At 41.9% G+C, this 26,054-nt stretch overlaps 1 protein-coding gene across 1 annotated transcript in view; it reads right to left on the bottom strand.

Moving 5' to 3' along the window:
* Positions 1–17,720: 17,720 nt before the first annotated feature.
* PLCG1 (phospholipase C gamma 1) overlaps positions 17,721–26,054 on the bottom strand; it is a 149,836-nt gene continuing 141,502 nt past the window's right edge. The window contains exons 29-32 of the mRNA XM_089673300.1: positions 24,406–24,567; positions 24,235–24,323; positions 22,422–22,588; positions 17,721–18,333 (exon numbers count right to left, since the gene is read on the bottom strand). Coding sequence (XP_089529426.1) covers positions 18,291–18,333; positions 22,422–22,588; positions 24,235–24,323; positions 24,406–24,567 — 461 coding nt within the window. The 3' untranslated portion in view covers positions 17,721–18,290. The remainder of the gene's footprint in view (positions 18,334–22,421; positions 22,589–24,234; positions 24,324–24,405; positions 24,568–26,054) is intronic.

A 26,054-nucleotide genomic window follows, 5' to 3' on the forward strand; every position in this document is an offset into this window, starting at 1 on the left:
GGAAACTGGCATTGTAGCTGCCTGTTGTTTTGGGTTGCTCTTCATAACCAGTCTGCAACATCCAGCGTGAAGGAGAGTCTGAGTGAACACACCAACAAACCCCATATATGCAGAGTATAGCCCCGATCCACTGTCGCTGCCTCCTCTCCTCCTTTGGTCACTAGCCCTAATAAAAATTTGTCTTCTTGCCGTGTGAGCTGACGGCTGCCGTGTGAGCTGACGGCTGCCGTGTGAGCTGACGGCTGCCGTGTGAGCTGACGGCTGCCGTGTGAGCTGACGGCTGCCGTGTGAGCTGACGGCTGCCGTGTGAGCTGACGGCTGCCGTGTGAGCTGACTGATCTGACGGCTGCCGTGTGAGCTGACTGATCTGACGGCTGCCGTGTGAGCTGACTGATCTGACGGCTGCCGTGTGAGCTGACTGATCTGACGGCTGCCGTGTGATCTGACTTAAGTGGGGAGGGGCGCCGCCATCCTTATTGCTCAGCAGCCATGGTACAGATCAGAATGGGGCTCTATGCACTAGGGCCCCCCAGGGGAATCCCATAATTATTTAAAATTCATAGTGATACTTCATTAAAAGTCCAGGGATATTGATCCCTATGGAAACTAAATCAGAGAGGCACACAGACCAGGCATTTCTAGTTAATAAAGGTAGTTTCTGGCACATTGTATATTGTTTTAGAGAAGACTTTTTTTTGTAAGTTTAAAATGGCTGACAGGTTCACTTTACAACTGCAGTTTTCTTTTAGGAATTCTGATTTGCTACAGAAAGTAAAAGCCAGGTGAAGCTTAGATGGTTAGCTTGGTGGAAAACCTTGGAATTGAATAGAAGTCTTATTACTTCTATTGACCCTTGTCTAATGTTAAACGGCAAACTCAGCATGAAGAACCCTGGGATGGGTTTAGGTATCATGGTCATCACTTTCAGCCATAATGGACCTGGGGCAGTATTTCTTCTGTAATGTTTTATGACCTGTTGCCCATAGCAACCGTTATTTATTTTCAGACTTCCTGTTGGAAAATGACAGTTGGTATGTGATTTCCCAGTTTAGCCTTTCAGGTATTTGAGGATATGTGATTTCCAAATGCTCACTTGACCAGAAAAACATTCTGAATGTTGCCAGCCTAGTCTTTTAAAGTACCAGACACTCCCCAGCATATAAGTACTCTTTACCAGCATTAGCAGCACAGAGATGTAATAGATTTCAGTATGCTGAATGGGATTTTCTGGCTGCACGTGCCATCTTGCATCCACAAAGTTTGCAAGGAAGTTTTTGGTGAATGTGGTTTAGTTTTCTGCTGCTACACTAGATTCAGGTGGCTGTATTTGTTTTTTATGTTTGAGTTCTGACCACATAGTGATCATTTTGTGTAAATACTGCAGCCGTTCACACAGTAACTAAGTTGCACCTAGTAAATTTACGCTCTGATCAGGCTATGGACATTTGCGCCTAGTATATTTACCCTCTGATCAGGCTATGGACATTTGCGCCTAGTAAATTTACCCTCTGATCAGGCTATAGACATTTGCGCCTAGTATATTTACCCTCTGATCAGGCTATGGACATTTGCGCCTAGTAAATTTACCCTCTGATCAGGCTATAGACATTTGCGCCTAGTAAATTTACCCTCTGATCAGGCTATGGACATTTGCGCCTAGTAAAATTTCCCTCTGATCAGGCTATGGACATTTAAGTATTTTTGTACTCCTAATGAGCTGTGTGTGTTTATTAATACGGAAATACAAAGTGCCCCACCAATTATCCTAGAGTCCAGAAGTTTCAGGGCCCAGTCACACTTGTGTGCTATGCCAATGCATGCTAAATAGCATGCAGCAATACGTTGCCACAGTGCAAGGCAATGCATCTATACTATGTCATGTTTTGCAGTGCCATTCATTGACAGCCCTTTTGTAATGATTGGTTAGCCACAACAATCGCCAACAGATCACTTTAGTGTATTAATCTTTAAATCGTTGGTTGACCTTTTCAGAAAAAATGAAAAGGTAAAGTAATAATGTACATGGATGAGAGAAAAGAAAACGCAGAGCTGGGCTGCACAGTGACTGATCACTGTGATGGCCAATCAGAGGCTATTGCGGCAATCAGGTGACATGGAACCGGGTGTCCCGATCATTAGTACAGGATACGGGTGACAGCCTAGTACCTGTGCTGGGAGCATGCTGTGTAGCGCACTCCTAGCACAAACGCAAGTATGTGTATATGTGGCCCTATGGGGGAAAAACCCAGTTCAATGCGGTCACATATATGCATATTGTTGGCATCAAGGGGTTAATGTTAAAACCCACATTTTTTACAACTTCTGAAGGGCAGCATTAGAAATGAAATAGAACAGAGGCTTTAGTACCATGGCTGGCAACATACCAGCTAGATGGCAGTTCTATGCTGGGGGCTGGTTGCTGTGGATTGCTGTAGTGTGCACATTAAAGCTTGAACTGTTACTGAATAAGCGCCATGTTTGTTTGAGGATTACATAATCATTTGTTTTATTTTTGTTCTTTGCTTGTTTACTTTGTGCTTTGCTATTTCTTACCTTTTAAAATGCACTAGTTCGAATGCTAGAATGCTGTTGAATTAGGCACATGCCACAGCTGCCACTTGGCGAGGTCTGATTGAGGGGTGGATCCTTCTTCTTTATGGGTGCCGTAAATGTTGGTATATATTGGCACATTTCAGCACGGGGAATGCTGTAAAATGTACAGTGAATTATGTACATTCTGTTCTATTAAGCCATACAGTTAGTGTAGAAGTTGAAAGAACATTAGTTTGAATTGTCCCTGTGCTGTTTCAATGAGGTGAAAATGTTTGGCAACTGCCTTACTGCAAAAATCGATCCAGTCCCATTGTCCATGCTAAAGAACAAATAAAAAGGGTCAGTAAAAAAAAAAGTTTAGTTATAGATGGCTGCTGTTTTTCTTCTGGGAATTCCAGAAATTAGATCTTTTGTCTTCCCACTAGAGGGAGTGTCTAATTTTCTGTTGAATGTTCCACCATTTAAACAAAAAAAAAAAATCGCCTGCATACATACCTCTAAGCTGCAGCTGTCCCACATCTGAAGTCTGAGAACTGAGCAATCACATGGCTGCTGATTGCTCAGTTCTCCACCTGCTAAGAGTGGAGAGCAGTGCTCTCTGGAGTGGGGGTGAGTCGGAGCAAGCTGTCAACCAGGCAGCTGGGTGGATCCCAGCATTGCTGTTGGGATGCTTCCAGAGCCTGGAGTGGCTGTGCCACGTCAGCTGATAGTGGACAATACCCTGTTATCAACTGATAATGGGTCACAGGAATGCAAAAATACTGTGTGTTCTCCTGTGACCCAAAAGAGGTGTATGGCTTCTCTTTTAAATATCCTTGACTGCCTATGTCAAAAGCAAGAGTCTTGGCATTTCTGGCAAAGATCTTACTAGCAGGTACAAAATTGAAGGACCATTACAATTGTCCCTGATTTCCCACTTCCTCTGCTGCTAATACCTTACTTGCTCCCATCTGCCCCTGTAATGCCTCCACTGGAGACCCAAGAAAAATCTATTTTACATTCAGGATTACAGATTACACAGGGCTAAGGACTCATTTTGCTTGTCCACCACTAGGCTGCGATTGGCTGGAGTAAGAGGAGAGTGGCAAATGTTCTGGTGTATCATTGGGTACTGGGTGGTGGGGAGGGAGAACAGGAAAGGTGTCTGCCGCAGAGGGGGCAGGCTATCAAGTGAACCGGTTACTTTGCCTGAAAAGTAAAAAGACAGGTTTACTTGAAGTGAAAATAGCCCAGATTTACTAAATACCCTGCAATTGATTTGGATATTAAGTGAAGGCAGTTTTCTCTTGTTGCCACCTCACTTTACTTCACACTTTAGTAAATGAGTTTAAAAAAAAAAATTATGCCCTTCCTAATGAAACTTACCTACAATGGAAATATGATGTTGCACACTAAATGTGTTGGTGCGATTCAGTGTCATTCATTCCAAATGGCAGCCCAATGCAGCTACCAACGGTTGAGCATTGCAGCATGGAGCAACGTGTGTTTGGTGTGCTGCCAAGAACATTTGTTGTTTTATGACATTGGGCAGCAATGCTCATTTGTTGACAGGTACATTGGGGTGCCATTCATAATGAATCTCACCACTTTGCACCGATTTTTCTTAACATGCAAATAGACTCCATTAACAGGCCCCGCCCTTTGGTTGACCAGAGAATTCCTGCTTTATGCTGGTAAGGGTTTACTTCAACATGGCTTACAAATGATAGGACACCGTTGAAAAGACAGCTAGTTTTGAAATGCTACTGAATTGTAAGATATTATTTCAAGGGAACATGAGCACTTTCAAAAAAAATTTGTAAATAAATGTGCTGAAGTTTGTACCGTTTTTTTTTTTTTTGGTTAAAGAATGGCTTGTCATGTTTTAGATAATTTTTGTATTGAATTTCTAGCCATCGTAATAAAAACTGGTTAGTATTTTGCAAGATAACATGCTGTAAAGTGTCACAATGTTGTTTAGTGGTTGTATTCAGCCCTCTCAGCGGGATCCTATTAGAACATTCAGTAACTATATTAGAGTTCACAGCCGTTATCTCTGCTTATGGTAAGATGGACTTTAAAGGTTTATGTAATTGGCTCAGTCAAAATTCTGGAGTCTCATCTTGCCCAGCACTTGCTTAAAGTGAACCTGTCCTTGCATCTTGTCATAAACTGGTATAAACTTGTTGGTACTGGGAGACGTATGCCCTACGTGGAACAAGATCTGGGGCACTCTGTAAATGGTGACTGCAAGAACTTAGGGTGCTGGTGTTTTACCCAACCCTCTTGCCTCCCAAGCCTCACTATTGATACATTACTGGGCTCGCTAAATGGTGGCTTAAAAGCTGTTAACGTGCTTTTATTTTTTAAAAGGATGATCTTAAATGAATGTATTTCCTAATCTGACCTTAAGGGGCAGAGGATGAAGAATTCAGGTACGTTGGGTTATGCTGTTCCTTTCAGGAGACTAGACACTGACCACCAAAGCTGTAAGAACGGCCCACTATAATCCCACTCTTGGCATGCTAGTGTCCTAGGAGAACAGATGTTTTATACCCCATTTTTACACTTTATCAAGATTTCTTTTTTCCTATAGCTGATTCCTTCAGTAGCTTCAGAGCCATAATAAGCTCACTTTGGCAGTGCTGAGGATAATCTAAAATTAAAAAAAAAAAAAAATCCAGAAAGCTGAACAAAAGCTGTACATTTACCCTGCTAAGAGGTGGGGTTGGCCTTTGATGTGTGGGTTTTTTTTCCCTGGAACTGGACTTTGTTAAAGGCACTAGCCTAGGTACATATATGCAGCACGTGAGGTAGTTGCAATGTGTTCCACAGGGCTGTGGTGCACACTTCTGGTGGAACCCTGTCCCTGAAGACCCCTTAAGAGGGTATGTCTGCTGTAGGTGCGAAGCCTAGCTGGAGCAGCATGCTCAGAACCCACAAGCAGGTCTTACTAAAAATTAGGAGTTCCTCAACTATTAAGAGTGGGAGGACATCTGCTGGCCTATGTGCCCATCAAGTCCCAGGACAGTTTAGACTTTTAGGTCCAGAATGTTGAATTCAGAGGCCACAGTCTCTTAATTATGGTCTCTGCCTCACCCCCTGCTTCATGCTGTCAAACTTGGCAGTGTACCCACAAAGATTGGGGGACCAGCAAGTGGCCCCTTGTGGGGGAGGGGAGGGGGGGGGGTCAAAACCATTTTTCCAGAAAGGGAAAGGTTGCAGGGTTTTTAAAGTGGAACTACACTGCGTCGAAGTACAAAAAAAAACTTATTTTTTTTAAAGATTAGAAGCAAACTCATCTATGGCTCCTTGCTTTATTTTGCTGAGAAATTACTTTGAATAACACCTAGCATTTCTAGCTGTGGCCATCTTGACTAAGGGCAGCTTATTAATGTAGCATTGACTTCCTGGAATCCATCTGCCCTTAGCTCAGGGCATGCAGGCAGGAGGGTGTGCTTAGCTGAGAAACCCCCTCCTGAACTCTCCTTGGTTGTATGACATCATTTGCCTAGGCATGGAAACCAGGAAGTAAATGTGTAAAAAAGACAAAAAAAACACAAAGTTTAAAACGCAAGCATATATGATATATAGTAACTTTCCTTTCTCTTTACTAATGCTGGCAGCATAAGGATTAAAAATCAATGTTTATTGAATGAAGTTCCATTTTGATATAAATGTTCTCAACTCCTTCCTCCGCATCCACAAATTCCAAATGGAATCAGCCTGGTGCACCATTGCTTCCCTCCAGCCAGGGGACTTTATGGCCTTTGTGGACATCAAGCATGCCTACTTCTGCATATCCTCATCTTAGCAGTCCCATCTATGCTACCTCTACTTTTGCTAATATTGCCAGTTTGCCTTTTTCTTTGGCCTGTTCACTGCACCTTGGGTCTTCACCAAGGTACTAGCCCCTGTTCTTGCTTTTCTTCACTCTTGGGGCATCAGTGTGGTGGAATATGTAGATGACCACCGAAACAGTTGACACAGCATGGCTGTTGGCCACTGTCCAATGGATTGGCTGCACCCTGAGGCTATATCAGGTTTGCCCTGGCATGATGGCTTTGGAAAGTTCTCCTGATAGATCCCAGACTGTCTGGGCAGAAGTCTTGGATACCTTGGGCCAGGGGGCTTGGCCATCAAGGGAAGCTTGAGCTCTGGGAATTTGTTGTCCCTTCATTGCTAGGCATCTTTGTGTGCGATGTAATTTAACAACATCATGGCAGTGGCTTGCATCAAACTGAATCCTGGCTGATGTCTCATCAGGGCAGCAAAAGTTGTGTAGCTTACAGAGAAGTAGATCAGATATTGGCTTGGGCAGGATATCACATCCCAGCCATTGAAAACTGTCAGGTCGACGTCTGCAGTTGTCAATGTTTGGTCTCTTCACTTCCAAGGTGTTTTCAAGGCCTCTGTTGCAGGTTCAACAAAATGGGTAGGTTTGTCTCAAAGACCTCTTCTAGCCTTCACAGTGGATGCTCTGGTGTCTCTATAGGATCAGTTCAAACTAATCTATTCCTTTTCTCCTCAGAAATGTCTCTCACCTGCTCCACAGAATCCAGAAAAAGGGCTTGCTGGTGCTTTTCATCACTTCAAACTTTCAGGTGCATATGATGCTTGGATCTCATCAGGCTTTTGCTAGACTCTGGGTTTTCACAGATTGTCCTGATTTTCTGTCCTAAGGACTGGTTTACTGCTCTGCTTTTTGGTCACTGGCTTTAATGGCCTGACTGTTTTTAAGCCTAGTTCTTGAGGGATAGGAACCTGTCAGATTTGATTTTCCCTATGCTCTTGAAAGCTAGAAATTTGGATTTTCTGAAAGTCTTAACACTGTATCTGGAACGCATATTTTTCTTTGAACAAAAGACAGAATTCATCTCACAGAGAACTTCCAGGATGGAATTTCCTTACCTTGCACAGAGTGGATTTGCCTTGAGTACCAGCAAGAGCCAAGTCTCAACTTTTAGCTGTTCTTTTGCAGTGGCTGCTTGCTTCTCACACCTTAAGCTGGTCATACATGGATTGAAATTGGGTGGGTTCAGCAGGGACCAGCCAAATTTGGATCCACATATGGGTAGGCTCATTGTACCCAACAAGTCTGTTGGATATTTTTTTTACATGTAATTACTGCCAGTGGCTATAGCTCTGTGAGAGGCATTCGCCCATCAACACTGACTGTTTGAGGGGGACCTTGGGCAATGTTCTGTCCTTCCACCATAGGTGGATGGACAAGAAAATCAGCTGGGGTCTGTGTTAGTATGAGGGCCTTAATGCAGGGTGTTAGGGATTATACAAGAGGATTAATGTAGACATCAAGTGACTCTCTAGGATTTCAACCCTGTTGAGTTCTTCAGAAACTGCCCTTTGAACTTTTGTCAGGGATATTCCTCTACCCTTACTTGGAAAGTTGTGTTTCCTGTCATCACTTCTGCAAGGTGATGCTATAGGGCTGGTTCCCACTATAGAAATGCAGTCTGCATGTGTGCTGGTGTGTTTCTGTTGCTTTCTGGTTCTCCCTCCCCTCTTTTTCTTCAATCTAAATAGGGATGTGTGTTCTAGTGCATTTTACCACATTCCAATACAGTTCTGTGCAGGCAAAATGCAGCTTTTTTTTTTACCCTGCAACTGGCATGCAGTGGAACTGCAAGGATGGATGTGAACTATTTAGACAACCATCTAACCTTTTTGTGCATTTTGGATGCAGAAAAAACAAAAACATGTAGGATGAACTGGTCCTAAGTGTCCATGGAAGGAGACTACTTGTGCCACAGTCCACTATCTCCAGGTGGATTCAACCTATGATACCACAGGTAACATTTCACCTTTTTCCTGTCGAAAGGGAACTTCTCTGGATCAATTATTGCTTCTTGGGTCTTTTCTGCAGCATGTGTCTGGCTCTTTGATTTGCAAGGTTGACATATTCTTTTACCAGGTGGAAGTTCAGGCCTCAGCTGATGATGACTTCGGTCACCTACACAAAAGAACAGACTACCTCTACAGTGTATTCTTCTGACTGGTTAACCTTTTGGAGCAACCACGAGGTGTAGGCAACACAGCAAATGTACCTGAGTACTTCCTCCGATGTTGCTTTAATGTATAATTAATAAAGTAGGATTTTGCCTTTTCTTGCAGTACATTGAGGGCATAATGTTTTCACTCTCTCTTCCCCTTGTATATTACACATTTTAAATTGCATCCTTTCACCTAAATACCTTTTTTCTTCTTCCTGTGTGTGGGGTGTTTTTTGATCTGAAATAGGATTGGAGTGTGCAGTAATGGGGGACACTGTAGGACTTTATCGTTCAAAAATTGTCCTTGTGAAGTACAGGGAAGAGTGAAATACAATACTGAGATGATGAGCCAGCACCGTATACAAATGTTGTAGTGTCTTAATTTTCTTGCACAATTCTTCTTTAGTTTTAACCATTTCAATACCTGGCAATTTTACACCTTCCTGCCCAGGCCATTTTTCACATTTCAGCGCTCACACTTTGAATGACAATTGCGCGGTCATACAACATTGTACCCAAACTAAAATTTTATCATTTTCTTCACACAACTAGAGCTTTCTTTTGGTGGTATTTAATCACCGCTGGGGTTTTATTTTTTGCTAAATTAACAAAAAAAGACCAAAAATTTTGTTTCTGTTTACAAATAAATATATGTTCTTCATAAATTTAGGCCAAAATGTATTCTGCTACATGTCTTTGAAAATAACCCAAATTAGGATGTATTATTTAGTCTGTAGGAAAGTTATAGAGTTCACAAACTATGGTATAGATCTGAATATTGATCAATCCTGAAGTACTGACAGCCAATCTAATTTCTTGAGGTCCAAGAATGTCAGAACATTACAGATATCCCCCAAATGACCCCTTTTTGCAGAGTAGACAGTCCGATGTACTTCATAAGAGGAATGGCGAGTTTTTTGAAGTTGTATTTTTTTGTCATTTTTTTGGTAAATTAAAAATTTTCACTTTTTTTTTTTTTTTAACATACGGTCACCAGTGCAGTACAGCATCAACATATAACTGGCATGGCGGTGAACAGGGACACTGACTGGTGACAGTATGAAAAAAAATATATTTTTATTTTAATTTTTTATTACTTTTTTATTTTTTTAATATTTTTCATATTTTACTATGACCAAAGTAGTACAATGTTACCATAGTAACATTGTACTACTTTGGGGAAGTGATCAGTATTTTTTTTTTTACACAATTTGCTTATAGCAAAGAATTACTTTGCTATAAGCAAGCATTTACCTGAATGAAATCGATTCAATCAGTTTTTTTTTTTTGTGCTTAGCTGTGGCCAAATCACAGCTAAGCACATGACATGTGCATGTGACCTGCTGTGACCATTCACAGCTAGGCACTAGTATACAATGGATGGCTTCATTCATGCCATCCATTATATACAACTGTCATGTGATCTGCTGTGATTGGTCACAGCAGGTCACATGGTACTGGCAATGGGGGCTGGTACTCAGATCTGTCATCGGCCGTGTCCGAGGTACACGGCCGGTGACAGATCACGCCGCTGCACGGCTGTGTGAACTGTGCATGTGCGGGAGCATGCCAAAGGGCGTGCATCCGGAAAGCTAAAGCATTTTTACGGCTGCCAAATGGCTATAGGCCAGGCGGCTAATGGTTAAACAAAACCATATAATGGAAGATCACACCTAAACACTTTAAAATCCGTCACTACAAAGCTGAAGGTAAACCTAAAGAAAATTGTCCAGCTTTACTGTATACCTCATTATATAAATAAGAGAAAAAGTCCAGAGTTGGCCTCACCCCCTGAATATTAGAGCCTACAAAATTATATCCACTGTAGCTGAGGATTTTACCTGATCTCTATTTGAGGAATTGGTAGAGGAGGAGCCTCAGTCTGTAAATGTAACGCCCAACCTAAGTATGTATGTATAATGCAATATACACATTTCCAGACCATCTCCATCTGCCAAACGGGACAATTTTTTTTTCTTATCTATCTTTCAAATTCTTATGTTGAGCAGCTAGAGCCCATGTGGCCCTGATCTATTTTGCTGGCTATCTAGTGCCTGTTGTATGCCAAATTGATGAAGTATCCAGTTTAGTTTACCTAGGCCAGGGATAGGCAACCTGCGGCGCTCTAGCTGTTGTGGAACTACATTTCCCATGAGGCATTGCAACATTACAAAACTGACAGTTACAGCTATGACTTGCAGAGGCATGATGGAACTTGTAGTCCTGCAACAGCTGGAGAGCTGCAGGTTGCCTACCCCTGACCTAGGCTTTAGTCTAAAAATAGATTTGATGTATTTGGAGAAGGTAAGGAGATACACAAAATGTCTAGAAATATGCGCTTTATTACCAAGATCGTGAGGTTGTGATTTTTTTTGTGAAACAGAAGATAATCAGTTTTACAATAGATGACATTTCAGTCTCAGCTGGCTTGACTGCAGTTGGCTATGAAGACTGAGCTTCCCTCTGCAGGTTGGGATATTTATACCAGAACAGCTCTGAAGAGGAGGTGTTGGAATTCCAGTGTGGTAAGAGTTTTAGGATAACAGATTTTTTTTAACATATATAGGGTTAAATACAAACCATATTTTCCAGGCAGCCACATGACTAAATTATTCCACCTCAAGACAGGTAACCAACCTCTACGTAGTCTCCAGCTGTGCTTTGTCTATGATCTTAAAGTGCTAGTAAACCGCATCCAAACAAAACCCCAGTGCAAGGTAAAGGCATAATGACCTAGTATGCATTGCATACTAGGTCATGATGAAGGACTTACCTTGAAACGAAGCTCTCCAGCAAAGCACTTTCATGGCTCCGAAGGGCTTCTATCGTCACCTGATCTTCCAGGTTCATGAGCCCTGCCTGGCTGAGCTGCAATGACGTCACTGCGGGAGTCCCAGGGCATAGGCACAGTGCTCTGAGGGAATGCTACGGGTATGCAGTTCCTTCAGAGCGCATGTGGCGAATAACAAAAAGGGCTAATATTGCCTAAATGATTTAGGAGATATTCATTTTACCTAGAGTTAAACTTACATGTAGGTAAAACTATTAAAGAAGAGCTTACTACCACTCAAGTGTTCTTCCGGATCGTTAAAACATTAATTCATTGGGGATTGCTTTGTCTGTTTCAGCTGAGAAAGATAACTCAAATTGTACTTTGTGGCTGTTTTAAGAGATAACTTAGCTCAACGTAGGAGAAACTTATTAATCACTTCAGCCCCAAGACATTGTAAAATCTGTATTATTTTGCTAGAAAATGGCTTAGAACCCGTAAACATTCACTTGCCCTCCAGAGGCTTTAAACCCCGCCCCCCCGACAAGGTTATTTTTTTGTGATTCAGTGCTACATTGCTTTATCTGACAATTGCGCAGTCATGCAACTCAGTACATACATTAAATTTGTCTTTTCCCCCCCACAAATAGAGCTTTCTTTCAGTGGTATTTGATTTTTCTCTGCGCTTTCCTATTTTTTGTGCTATAGACAAAAAAAAAAAAAAAAAGACCGTCACTTATGAAAAAAATATATTTTTTTGCTATAAAACATAGCCAATAAAAAAAAAAAAAAAAAATTTCTTCATAAATTTAGGCCAAAATGTATTCTACTATGTCTTCACTTTAAAAGAAAAAAAAAATTTTTTTTTATATATATCCTAATGCATGTAAATTAACCACTTGCCCTCCTGAGGATTTACCCCCCTTCCTGACCAGGCTGTTTTTTTGCGTTACAGCGCTGCCTTACTTTGACAACTGTGTGGTCATGCAACGCTGCACCTAAATTAAATATATGGGTTTTTTCCCCATGATTTGAAATTTCTTTTGGTGGGTTTTAGTTTTTGCGTTATAAGCAAAAAAAGAACTGACAATTTTGAGGGAAAAACAATATTTTGTACTTTTTGCTATTAAAAATGTCCAGTAAAATTTTTTCAAAAAATCCAATTTTGTCAAATTTAGGCCAAAATGTATTCTGCGACATGTCTTTGCGAAAAAGAAAAAGTATCCCAATATGTGTAAATTAATTGATTTACATGAAAGTTATAGCGTTTACAAATAGCGGTATAGATAATGGGATTTTTTTTTTCTTCCTACTAGTAATGGTGGCAATCAGCGACTTTTATCTGGACTGCGGTGGACATTCTGACACGGGGAACTAACTTGGTGTCACTGACACACATACAGTGATCAGTGCTTAAAAACACACACTGTACTAATGGCACTGGGTAGGAAGGGGTTAATGTGATGGGCGATCAAAGGGTTAACTGTGCTGGGAGTGTTTCACTAGGGGGTGCTCTTCCCTGTAAGCACACTGATCGGGATCGTTGTACTGTGCACAGCCATCCTGAGCAGGATGCTCGAGATGACAGGGACGAAGATTGTAAACAAAAAAATCTTCCTCCCCCTTGGAGATGTTCGGTAATCACTGGGCGCCGGCATGTAATTGCTTGTCAGGACCTGGTGATTGATATCCGCGGCCCTAGAAATGCAAAATGACGTATAAATATGTGATTTTGTGCACAGATGCCACCCTGTAGCAGAATATCTGGTAGAGAGCGATCCTTCAGCGATTAAAATAGAGGTTAAAAGATCCCATGCCTCTATCAAATGAAAGTAATGCTAGTTCCTGCTAGCAATGTAATTGTGTTCCATCAACCAATGTACAAAGAAAAAGGAATAGATTGCTGTGCCTCCCAATCAAATAAATCAATTCACTATACAATTCTATGAATGATAAATGTGCTATTCAAAATACTAGAACTGAATATATGTATAAAGTATTAACAGTGAATGTCCATATATAAATCATGAATATCTTCTCTCAATTGCATATAACAACATCATTGCGTTCCACTTCTTGGGATACTTCACTCCAAACCAGACATACATAGTGATGCACACCACCATTCACCACTGCACTCACCTACAAGATTGGACCCGTGTTGTTACAAGTCTCAACTGCTTTTTCCCTGGTTTAGGAGTCCTTCCAATACCTCTTCCATTGCTGAGGTGTTAACTCAAGAGATGTTTAAACATACGACTCATATATACCCATACGTGATGGTCTGACCCTTTAACCACATGCCGCCCTGCCACTGTAGAAACACGGTGGTAGGGCGGCTCGGCTGGGCAAAACCACGTTTTAAAACGTGTGTTTTCAGAACAGGTAGGGGGTGCGCGCGAGGTGCCCCGCTGCCCTACGTGTCCCGCCGATCACGGCCGCGGATGTCAGTCGCTGAGTCACAGCTGGTCGTTACCGACTATGTCCCGGCGATTAGCGGCAATCACTGACAGAGAGCACAGCTGCAGTAGCTGTGCTTTCTGTCAGTTCCCTGACAGCTCCTGACATGCTGATCAGGACAGAAGAGTTTATCTGTCCAGATCAGTGTGTCTCCATGCAGTACCCCCCCCCCCCAGTAAAACACTCCCCTCACACAGTTAACCCTTTCACTGAATAATAAAGTGAACCCCTTCCTTCCCAGTGCCATTAGTACAGTGTCAGTGTTTTTTTTTTTGCACTGATCACTGTATTGGTGTCACTGGGGATGTCAGTGACCCCAAGTCAGTACCCCCCAATGTCATAATGTCTACCGCAGTCCCACCATAAGTCACTGATCGCCACCATAAGTCGCTGACCGGCGCCATTATTAATATAAAAAAAAATAAAATCCCAGTATCTTTCCCGCCATTTGTAAACGCTATAACTTTCATGTAAACCAATTTACACGTATTGGTTTTTTTTTTTTTTTTTAGCAAAGACGTCGCAGAATGCATTTTGGCAGAAATTTATGACTAAATTTGATTTTTTAATTTTTTTTTTACTGGACATGTTTTATAGCAAAAAGTCCAAAATAGTTTTTTTTCCTCAAAATTGTCAGCCTTTTTTTTTATAGCGCAAAAAATAAAAAACGCACAGGTGATCAAATACCACCGAAAGAAAGCTCAATTTGTGTGAAAAAAAAGGATGTAAATTCCATTTATGTACCGCATTGCATGACCGCGCAATTGTCTGTTAAACTAGCGCAGCGCTGTATAGCAAAACAATGGCGTAAATTGCAGTATCTATACCATAGTTTGTAGACGCTATAACTTCCACGCAAAGCAATCAATATACACTTATTGGGATTTTTTTTACCAAAAACATGGAGCAGAATACATTTTGGCCTAAATTTATAACTAACTTTGAGTTTACTATATATTTTTTATAGCTGAAAGTAAAAAAATATAATTTTTCTTAAATTTTTGGTCTTTTTTTGTTTATAGCGTCAAAAATAAAAAGCGCACAGGTGATCAAATACCACCGAACGAAAGCTCTATTTGTATTAAAAAAAGGATGTCAATTTTGTTTAGGTGCAGCATTGCATGACCGCGCAATTATCAGTTGAATTAGTGCAGCGCCGAGTAGCAAAAAGAGGCCTGGTCATTAAGGGGGGTAAATCCTCTGGAGCTCAAGTGCTTAAAGCACAATCACTTCTCCTTTTGTATTAGTTGCATGAAGTAAAAAAAGGGTATTCCTAGTGTAATATGTACACATAAGATAAGTTTATTATAGGAATGCACTTACAAGTGAAGAAGACATGTGATGACACGAGTCTAGGCGGTGCTGGGAGTCGATGTTATTGGAACCAGAGATGACATGGGAAGTAGCCGCTTCGCTTGCTTGTACAAGAGAGCCGAAAATGGTACGGGAGTGAAGTCTGCAGCTGCAGGAATCACTCTGGTGTAAGTCCAGTGATGTATGGGGAGTGGTTAAACAAAGCCACCAATTAAAGGCCAGAAATAGGGGGAGCCGTCGTAGATATTTTGCTTTTAACCAGATATTTTATATTGCTCCTGCCTTCATTACTGACAAGCATGCTTCAGCAGGTTAACTCTGCCCCTGCATACTTTGTTTCAGGTCAGTGACTTGGGTTAGGCCAGCCACCAACCTTTCATATTAAAAACAAGGTAACAGCATTTTTAAAGGGGATAATAGGAAAGTGAAATATTGATAATGAAGTAAGGAATGCTGGGAGCTCCTCTTCTGCTGCAGCACATCAATTCAGGTTCTTGCGCAAAAGCTGTGACTCCACCTTTTGGTGATCAGAGGCTGCGTCAGGGCCTGGTGTATGCAACTAGAAATGTCATATGTATGAATCAAGTATTACACCATACATGTTGTTTGGGGAGGGGGTGGGGTAACCAATTAGCTAAAATACGAGAAAACATTTGGCGGGGTCTCTACAGACAGGTCTTTTAGGGGCCTGCCCTGTAAGCAGCTTTGGGCCCAGATAAAGTACTGGATGTGCCATGTGTGGCACTGCTAAGCAAAACAATGCCCTGGACAAAAAAGCCACCTATCCACTTAGGGCAAAGAGACAGCGCCTCCTGATAGCCTCAGCAAGGTATACTTGCCCGTTTATCCCTACACCCTCACCAAAAGGTTGGATATCATAACCCATGCAGATGTGACAGTGGGGCAGGTGCGGTGATCATGTCTGAGCACTTTTACATAGCACATGTGAATATACTTTGCTGAGCTACCAGGCGGCACTGTCCTAAATGGGCAAAGTGATTGTAAAGGGTTAAGGTTTTCTACCTTTATGCATGAAGGTAAAAAAAAAACTGTGAGCAGCAGACCCCCCCCCCCCCCCCCCAAATACCTACCTGAACCCCATCTTGATCCAGCAGTGTGTGTGAGGGCCTCAGCTGTCCCAGATCTCTCCTTCCTCATTGGCTCCTCTGTTTGCTGTGGGGGCATTGGCAGGAGGGTGGCGCCAGGAGTGCTGGTGGGGGACCCTAGACGAGGAGAATCAGGACTGGTCTGTGCAAAAACCATTACACAGAGCAGGTGAGTATGATGTTAAAAACACACCTCTGCCTTTACACTCACTTTAACCACTTGCCAACCGCACTATAGCTGAATGATGGCTACAGCGTGGTTGTCCAGTTCTGGGAGGTCGTCATATGACCTCCTCCCACTGTTCACATAATGCAGTAAAAGGCCAATCACAATCGTGTCCTTTTACGTGATCACCTGTGTCCAATGACAGCACATTACAGAGTAAATACAGTTGCCGGTTATCTGCCACACTTTCCTCATGCAGTGTGAGCAAAGTACTGCCGATAACCGGCAACTGTCACAGAGCAGATCAGTGCCTCTCAGTGTCGCCAGTCAGCGCAGCCTCATCAATGCACATCAGAGCGAGTGACGCATCAGTGAAGGAGAAATATTACCTGATTGCATAATTTTATAATAGAAACAAGACATTTTTTTTTCTTTACTTTCTTGCTCTTTTTTTGTTTATAGTGTATAAAATAAAACACCCAGCAGTGATTAGATTCCACAAAAAGAAAGCTCTATTTGTGTGAAAAAAGATAAAAATTTCATATGGTTACAATGTTGCATGACTGCGCAATTGTCAAAGTGCGACAGCACTGAAAATTGGCCTGGGCAGGAAGGTGGTAAAAGTGCCCAGTAGGCAAGTGGTTAATCTATATTTTTGCAAACGTGGGGCATCTCAAGAGGTTTACTTCCTCCCCAACCACTCTTCACACTGAGCTCTATTGTAAATGGGGTCTGAAAGAAAAAGTGAGCATAGGATGCTGGTGGGACTCCTACTAAAAAAACCTGATATTAAAAGAAGGCCTCTAAGGTGGGCTGTCCTCAATATTTTGTTAAGACCTACAAGCATGCCTCCTTGTTCCAAAGCCGCGGTTCCAAAGTATTCAAGTCGAGTACAGCAAGACGGGCAATTACCATTTTCAGAAATAGGATGAAACGTAGCAGCCATAGGATACGGATCACTGCTAGTGGCTAGAATAGCGCTCGCAATAATCGCTGTGTTCTCTGGCAGGGACAGCTCCCCCTCGCGGGAGAACAACAATTAGCCGTTTTACAATTAGCTCTTGTTTTATACAAAATGTAGAAGGCTTTTCTGTCCTCTGTATATTTTCAGCTTTTGTTGTAGATACAGATTAAAGGCAATGCACCAGGTCCACTGTAATGCTCTTGTTCCTCACACTCCCTTTCCTTCACTTCTGTAAGACCCCAGAGGTGCAACAAGAGCCCCTTCATATTGTCTAGAAATAAAAAGTCAGAGCAGTCAGGCAGAGCTCATTTTTCAAGCATACAACTCATTGCTTGTTCACCATACTGAAGTTAAGATAGAACCTCCATCTTCCAAATACTGTATTATTCCAAACTGACCCTTTTAAAGGATGCATGTTTTATTTAAAACCAAAACTGTAAAACCAGAACCTGAAATAATATTGCAACGTACAGAACAATGAAAAAGATCCAGAAACGTGGCCCTCACTTGTACTGCGTGAGCCCCTGGAATGTACTCAACATTGACAGAACAGGTGATGTTGGGAACACAAACGCGTCAGTTTTCTCTCTTCACAGTTTGATAGATGATGACTGAATATGAAGCAAGAGGCTGTCCAAAGTTCTGAAATGGCTTGACAGAAACCTAGTCTTTCATGATCAGCCTCACGCATATACAAGGCATTATATATAGAAAGAGCTCCTACAGCTTGTGCTGCAGATAAACAGTTCCCTTTGCGGAAACATCTGATACTGAACAAAATCACCCACTGGGGGGTCACGTAGAGGAAGCGTATGTGATGCTGAATGTGCAAAGTTCAATCTCCACGCAGCAGAGCTCCTGACTGAGGCACTTTTTCGCATGGGCGAAGGGTAGACAGAATCCAGATTCTGTCCATGGAAAGTCTTCCAAACCTTCATAAGCATTACCAATCCTGTTCACCACCAGCTTACAACCGGTTGTCTCCACTCAGGCGCGTCTTCCGTGGCACCCTGCAACAATAAGAGAAAGAATAGTAAAAATCTGAAGCATCAATATTTGCTCAATCGAACCACAGCAATGGCAGGTATTGCACAGAACAGAGCAGCAAGGTAGGACTGAATGCTGATTGCTGGCAAATCTTTCAAGTGAAAGTGTACCAAAGAATGCATTGCTCAGAACATTGTATTCAAAGGGCTCAATCCACAGTTGCTTTTCTCTTAAGCTGGCCATAGATCAGCAATTTTTCTTTCCTGCAATCTGTGAAATCGCTTGATTCCCCCATTGATAGAAGAATCCCTCCCGCGCAGCCATTGTGTTCTCCTGGCGGAGACCGCTCGTCCTGCTGGGAGAACACAATGATTACTGCTAGTGGCTATAACAGCTGCTAGCAATAATGGCATGTAAAATTTGACAGGCTGGTTGTACCAAAGTACAACCCATGGTTCAGCTGTGATTTACTATTCTGTGCTCTGATTGGCTCACAGCTATGACATGGTACAGGGTGCTGTGACTGGCCCAGGTGGAATGTGATAGCTGTGGGCCAATCACAGCATCACTATAGGAACCACAGCTCTTTTATATGAAATTGTTGATATTGTGATCACATGATCCCCTGGCAGATCAAAGCAGCTGAGTACCAGGAGCCACAATCCACTGTGGCTGGGCGGCAAGTGGCTATGAAGTAAGACTGCATCAAAAGTAAAGAATTTTTTTAAATGTGTAGAAAAGCACTATACTACTATATGAAATGGCCTTGTACTGGCAGTACATTGGAGAGTAGGACCGCTGTCATCAAACAGTGCAGCGATCTGGGTCTTCTTCAGTCAGACACCCCCTGCACAGTGCTCCAATCAACATGGCTCACTCCCTGAACTGCACTGTTGACTGAAGCACTGTGCAGGGGGTGACGTACTACTGTGCTTTGTGAGATAAAATAAAACATTACCAATCCTTTCACATCACAAAGATGGACATTATACTTTCCAAAGGGCTGGTCTCGTCTGTTGGTAGCTGTGGCTTGCTCTAACTTATTTGTTCATTAACACAAAATGAAGCGCACTCTATACATGTTCCTATACACGTTCTGAAAGGCTGCCAAGTCACTCAGCAATGACTAGACTGGACCTTAAACAAAGACTTCAGTGAGAAGTGCACAAGAACTGATGGATTAAAATGCGCAGATTTCAATTTCAAAGACACAAGTTGACATCAGTTTTCATTCGTGTTTCAGTGAGTTTTATACTAGTTGTAGATTTGTGTGCAGAAAAAATTCAAGACGAAATACTAGTCGTGTGAACAGGGCACATAGAGAACATTTTTTTTTCTTTGCACCCTTGTAGAATTTGTGCAGAAAAACTCAGGTCTTTGCACCATGGTTTCTAAGGCTTACTTATTACTTGCTAAGAGCACCTGTCTCTTGTTATACGTAACAGCACACCTGTGATGTGTGAAATCTTGATAATGTACTCTGTACCCCAGAAAAAGCAGGGCTCTGTTCAAGCCCCTCTCATACACTCCTGTTAAGCAGGTACTAAGATGGTCTTCCTCACCAACCTATATTGAAGGGAAGAAAATGTGGGATATACTGAAAAAAAAAAAAAAAACAGATGTTGCCCATGGTATTTGGTTAAAATGCTTATTAAACTTTTTCAAAACGTTTAAATGTGGGTGTGACAAAGGGCACAAAGAAGCTATCCATGAGAAAGTTGGGATGGATGTAATAACATACAAAGAGCTGGTAGACACAAATTTAGTTATAAAAAAATACTATAAGACTTTTGCTCAGTACTGTATATGTTTTCAGACAGGTGTGAAAAAATGCAGTAAATTAAAGTGGCTCTAAGGCCTAAACATTTTTTTTTACATTAAAGCGCTTCTCCAGTCTCCCCCCCCCCCCCCCAAAAAAATTAAAAGGCAGCAGCTGTAGGTGCTGCCTTTTAATATAGGGACACTTACCTGTCCAGGGTCACCTGAGCCAATTTTTCAAACCACCTTCGGGTCCTGGGGTCGGCATCTTAACTAAGGGAAACTGGCAGTGAAGCCTTGTTGTTTTATAACCGGTTTCCCACTGCACATGTGCATGCTGGGCAGCGCTTTTTGAATGGTTCCGCAGTCTTCAAGAGTCCTGCACTGTGTCCCAGAAGGCTGCGGGTGAAGGAGAGGGGACAAACTTGCACTCGGACTGTTGAAGCGATCCAACTGCCAACTGAAAGTTGGAGCGGGTACCTGTCAAAACCAGGTCCCCCCCTCCCAAAAAGTGCCAATTGTTAAAAGGGAGGGGGGAGTATGCAAATAAGTAGAACATCCCTTTTGGGTAAAGTTCCACTTTAATGCATTCCTTTCATTAAGGTAAAAAATGTTTGCCATTAGTATTGGCCCCTCCAATCCCCCCTACTTACCTGAGACCTCATTCAAACCAGCGCTGTGCACATCTGAAGCTCTTCTCACTTTCAGGTCTTAGCCTTTTGTGGGGCCGTGGGAGCCATTGGCTCCCACTTCAGTCAAACAAAGCTAGTGACAAGGGAGTGGGGGGTGAGGTCGGGGCTGAGTTCTGTTGTCTGTGTCAATGGACGCAGCAGCAGGGCTTGGGAGCGAGCCTGCATGTATGCCCCCATGAGAAGCAGTGTCCTATTGGCATTAGTCAGAAAGGAGGAGCCAGGTGCGCCAGCAGGGGACCCGGGAAGCGGAGGTTCAGGGCCGCTCTGTGCAGTTTCCTTTACAACCACTTTAAGATTGCTTTCAAAAATGGTGTGAAAAAGTGGTGTTATTTTATTTTTAATCAATTAAAAAAAATGTAAAGTCAAATCCATATTTGGTATGACTCTTTGCCTTCAAAACAGCATCAATTCTTCTAGGTACACTTGCACACATTTTTGAAGGAACTCGGCAGGTAAGTTGTTCCAAATAACTAACCACAGATCTGCTATGGATGTAGGCTGCCTCAAATCCTTCTGTCTCCTCCTGTCATCCAAGACAGACTCCATGATGATGAGATCAGGGCTCCGTGGGGACCAAACCATCACTTCCAGGACTTCTTGTTCTTCTTTACGCTGAAGAGATTTCCTAATGACATTGGATGTATGTTTGAGGTGGTTGTCCTGCTGAAGAATAAATTTGGGGCCAATCACATACCTCCCTGATGATATGGCATGATGGATAGGTATCTGCCTATATTTCTCAGCATTGAGGACATCATTGATCCTGACCAAATCTCCAACTCCATTTGCAGAAATGTAGCCCCAAACTTGCAAGGAACTTCCCATCATGCTTCACTATTGCTTGCAGATACTCATTGTACCGTTCTCCAGCCCTTTGGAGAACAAACTGCCTCCTGCTACAGCCAAATATTTCAGATTTTGATGCATCAGTCCAGAGCACCTGCTGCCATTTTTCTGCACGCCTGTTTCTTTGTTTTCATGCACAGATAAGTTCTTAGCCTTGTTTCCACATCCAGATAGATTTGAGGCAGCCTACATCCACAGCAGATATGTTGTTAGTTCTCCAAGATGTTTGGAACAACCTACCTGCCGAGTTCCGCCACAAACCGTGTGAAAGGGGACATAGAAGAATTGATGCGGGTTTGAAGGCAAAGGGTGGTCACGCCAAATATTGATTTGATTTGGATTCTCTTCTGTTCATTTACTTTCCATTTTGGTAATTAATACAAAATAAACTATTAACACTTCTATTTCTAAAAGCATTCCTAATTTACAGCATTTTTTCACACCCGCCTAAGACTTTTGCATAGTACTGTGTATGTATATATAAAGTTTTTTTTAGCTTTTGGTTAGCACAAGAGCCAGGCAACTAGAATTTTCAAAAAGTCAGCAAAAGCAGGCTTGTGGTTCCTCTCATGCAGGTTTACCTTGAAGATACACTATAAAGAAAATACGATTTTGCAGTTAAAGTGTATGTCAATCCTAACAGTGAACTTCTCTTACTTGCTTTATTGATAAAAACAAAATCCTAAAAAATAAAAACGAATGCAGCCACCACATCTAAGGACTGACAAGCTGCAGTAAAATAGACATTTTCTTTTGTTTAGGTTAACCTTATGCAGGTTAGTTGGGATGTATGTGCATGTGTCTCTTGGTCTTACCGCCTCTCTCTCTCAAAAGGATCCGCCAATTCTTGTGAGATTCGGAAATCTTCTAGCTGATGTGCGGGGAATCGAGACTCTCCCATTCCATCACGTAATCGACCAACTGACGGGTCACTGATCCGCTCACGGGGCGCTGCTGCACCATTAATTTCACCGTTCTCTTGCTGAAATTTATTAACCAAATATTTTTTCTATAGTCAAGATCCGGGATTACAGCAAATCAAACAGACTTGAATACACTAACTCACATAACCAATCTGATCTCATCTGATCTTCACTGATCTCCGATAAGCCACTATGGATTGAAGTCAATATTCTCTAATACATTATCTATCCAAATGGGAGGTTTGGGGGGGGGTCTACAAGATACACCAACCTTCTGCTCTGATGCAAAGTCATTTCTACAGTTATTATCAGGGAGGATGTGGCTTTGGATAAAGTGTGAAGTCTATTAAACATGACACATCCATAATAGACCAAGTCTTTGTCACTGAAGGAACAAAGTACAGTCTACCCCACTGTCTCTTCCTACACTGCATCTATCACAAGGGTCGAATAAATGAGTTCATCTTTGTCCTAAGGACCAGTTCACAACACAATCCAGATGTGTTTCTGTATGTGCGTTTAAGTTCATTTTTCCCCCTCTCTTTTTCTTCAACTTAAATATAGACATGTACGTTTAGGTGCGTTTTTTATGCATTCCAGAAAAAAAAGTAGAACATGCTGCTTTTTCTCTGAACTGTACTGGAACTGACCACACTGGTGTGAACTATGCCATTGGAAGCCATATAACCTACTATATAAGAACAAGAAAGGCAAAGTGAGCGCTACAATGAAGCTGCTGTGACACCAAAAAGGTACCAAAAAACCTCCTAAGTCAATAATAAAATAAAGTAGGTGCAGCGCTGAGATCCAAAAAATTAAATAGAATTAAAATGCTACATAAACAACAGAATGCAGAATCATTCAAAATCAATTGCCAATGCTATAAATAATAAAGTGCCAATAGTGCTATTGGTGACCATAAATGAAATCATGAGATATAAAGTGACAAACAGGCTTGTGTAATGATAATGTACAAGTGATCAAGTGTGTATGAATCTGGGGAGAGCCACTCAAGGTGGCTACGGTGCTAATAAAGTGAAAAGTCCAATAAGTGATCAAGTTTGTATGAATCTGGGGAGAGCCACTCAAGGTGGCTACGGTGCTAATAAAGTGAAAAGTCCAATAAGTGATCAAGTTTTTATGAATCTGGGGAGAGCCACTCAAGGTGGCTACGGTGCTAATAAAGTGAAAAGTCCAATAAGTGATCAAGTTTTTATGAATCTGGGGAGAGCCACTCAAGGTGGCTACGGTGCTAATATAGTAAAAAGTCCAAAATAATGAACGTGGGGATCCGTCAAGAGATCTCAGTATAGGTGGTCCAGACTCCTATCTCCAATTCATAGGTGGTATATCTGGTAATAGAAAAATTGCACACTCACCAGATGCGCAATATAATCATGCATTTGAGAACACAACTGTTTCATCAGGTCAGCCAGATCCTCTTAAAGTATGTACAGCTTGGGTCACGGTTACCGTCTGGATCCTCCGTGGGTAACAGCACATCTATCTTTCTCTTTAATGGCTCTGGAGGCTGTCTAACAAAGCCTCCTCCAACAGCAACTTATCCACAGCAGGCATGTCGTCATTTTATTTTATTATGTAACCTACCAAAGCATTTTTGATGCATAAAAATAATGTACTGGACTGCATGTAGTGTGAACTGACCCTAAAAGTGATAAACTGCACAGCAATTAAGGTCGCTCACCTTGCTGGAGTAGATTTCTAAACGTATGAGCAGGGATGCCAGCTCCAAGTCTTCAGTGTAATTATTCTTCAGTGGAACTGATCTGTATCCTGCAAAATACAAAAATTACCTCCTAAATGACCTTGCTATGAAAAGCACACGTAGAATGTCCCCGTCTCCTCTCCACTGTACCTGTTTTTAGGCCGCGGACCACAAAGGACGCCTGGGCTAGAAAGTTCTGATCACTGAACATGTCCTCCTCATAGACCACGAACCTCAGGAAGGCAAGCTCTGGGTTGGTAATAAGAAACTGGAATGTCTTCTGGGGCCAAACCGGGTTCAATCCATTATCAACTGGTTTTAAATAGAGATAGTTATTGAAGGTACTACAAGGACTTTCTATTCTGGTTCAGACAAAAGTGGTTAGAGCTTTTTCAACATATTATACAGGATTAATAGTGCGACAACCATTGTGCGGTGCTTCACAAATTAAAAGGAGAGGGTTATGAGGACCCTGCTCGAAAGAGCTTACAATCTAAACATATCTGAACATTCAAAATATTAGACCTTTATTCAAACAGTGCCTGCAGATTCAGCAGAGGTGATATGCTAGGATAAAAAAAACGAAATATTTGCCTTTTCGATCGTATTTTATTCAACAAAAATGTCAATAGATGTAATGGTGAACTGTGGGAAAGCAAAGTACAACTTTCGGAAGCTGGTTTTGCCTCCTTTATCAGAAATGACTTCTTGTAGGCGTTTTGTACAACTACCCACCAAGCTCTGAAATTGACTTAGCGAAATGTCTCACTACTTTTCAAGAGGTTTGTGGTTTTCTTAGCATGAACTGCCGGTTTCAAAATCCCCCTACAGAATTGCAATTGGGATCAAATCAAGGCTGTGTGTATGGAAGCCCATAATCCTCCATTTTTTTGAGCCATTCCTTATTGGATTTGCTAGTGTGCTTCAGATTATTATCGTACTGACAGACTCATTGCTGGTTCAACTTCATCGTTTGGACAGATGGCCTCACATTCTCATCATGCACACTTTGATATAATGCAGAATGTATAGTTGACTTGATCACTGTGAGCTTCCCAGACCATGAAGCAGAAAAGCAACTTCAAACCATAACATTTCCACCGCCATGCTTCACAGTTGTTATGAGGTTTTTCTGCTGAAATACAAGTCTTCAGTTTGTGGAAAACATTTCCACTGTTACTGTGTCCAAACAACTATCTTTGAATAATCAGCCTTCAGCACTTTGTTCTAAAAGGCCTAGTATTTGCCTGTAGGTTTAATGGCAAACTGTAGCCTTGTTCTAAAATTATTTTTAGACAGTAAAGACTTTTCTCAACATATCTCTCTTTAGCATCAAACACTCAGCTCTTGGGTTGAGTTGAAGTTGTTGGGCTGACCAGTCTTGGGCAAACTAGTAGTCGTTTGAAATCTACACCAAATTTTAAATTTTTTCCCTTACAGTGGAATTGATGTCAGATAATTTGGTGATGTTCTTAAATCCCTTGCCAGACTCCTAGGCATCCACAGCTTTCTCTTTCTGTGGGCCTTGGAGAGCTCTAATGATCTTGGCATGATGACACCATACATGTTAATAACAGTTGCAACACTAGACCCTAGTTTATCTTGGGTTTAAAAGGACAAGTAGGGCCAAAGCTCTTTTGGGTCTACTTCTCCTGTGGGTCAAAGGAATGCACTTTGTTCTGCACTACTGTGACCCGGTTTCAGCTGACAGCGGACTAAAGCCTGGTGTCAGCTGATGTCACAGACCTGGTCCAGGCTCTGGAAGAGTCCTCACCATATTATTGGCATCCACCCCAATT

Source organism: Staurois parvus, unplaced genomic scaffold (assembly GCF_062004578.1).
Source record: "Staurois parvus isolate SC_StPar_1 unplaced genomic scaffold, SC_StPar_1.0 ptg000137l, whole genome shotgun sequence".
Lineage (NCBI taxonomy): Eukaryota > Metazoa > Chordata > Amphibia > Anura > Ranidae > Staurois > Staurois parvus.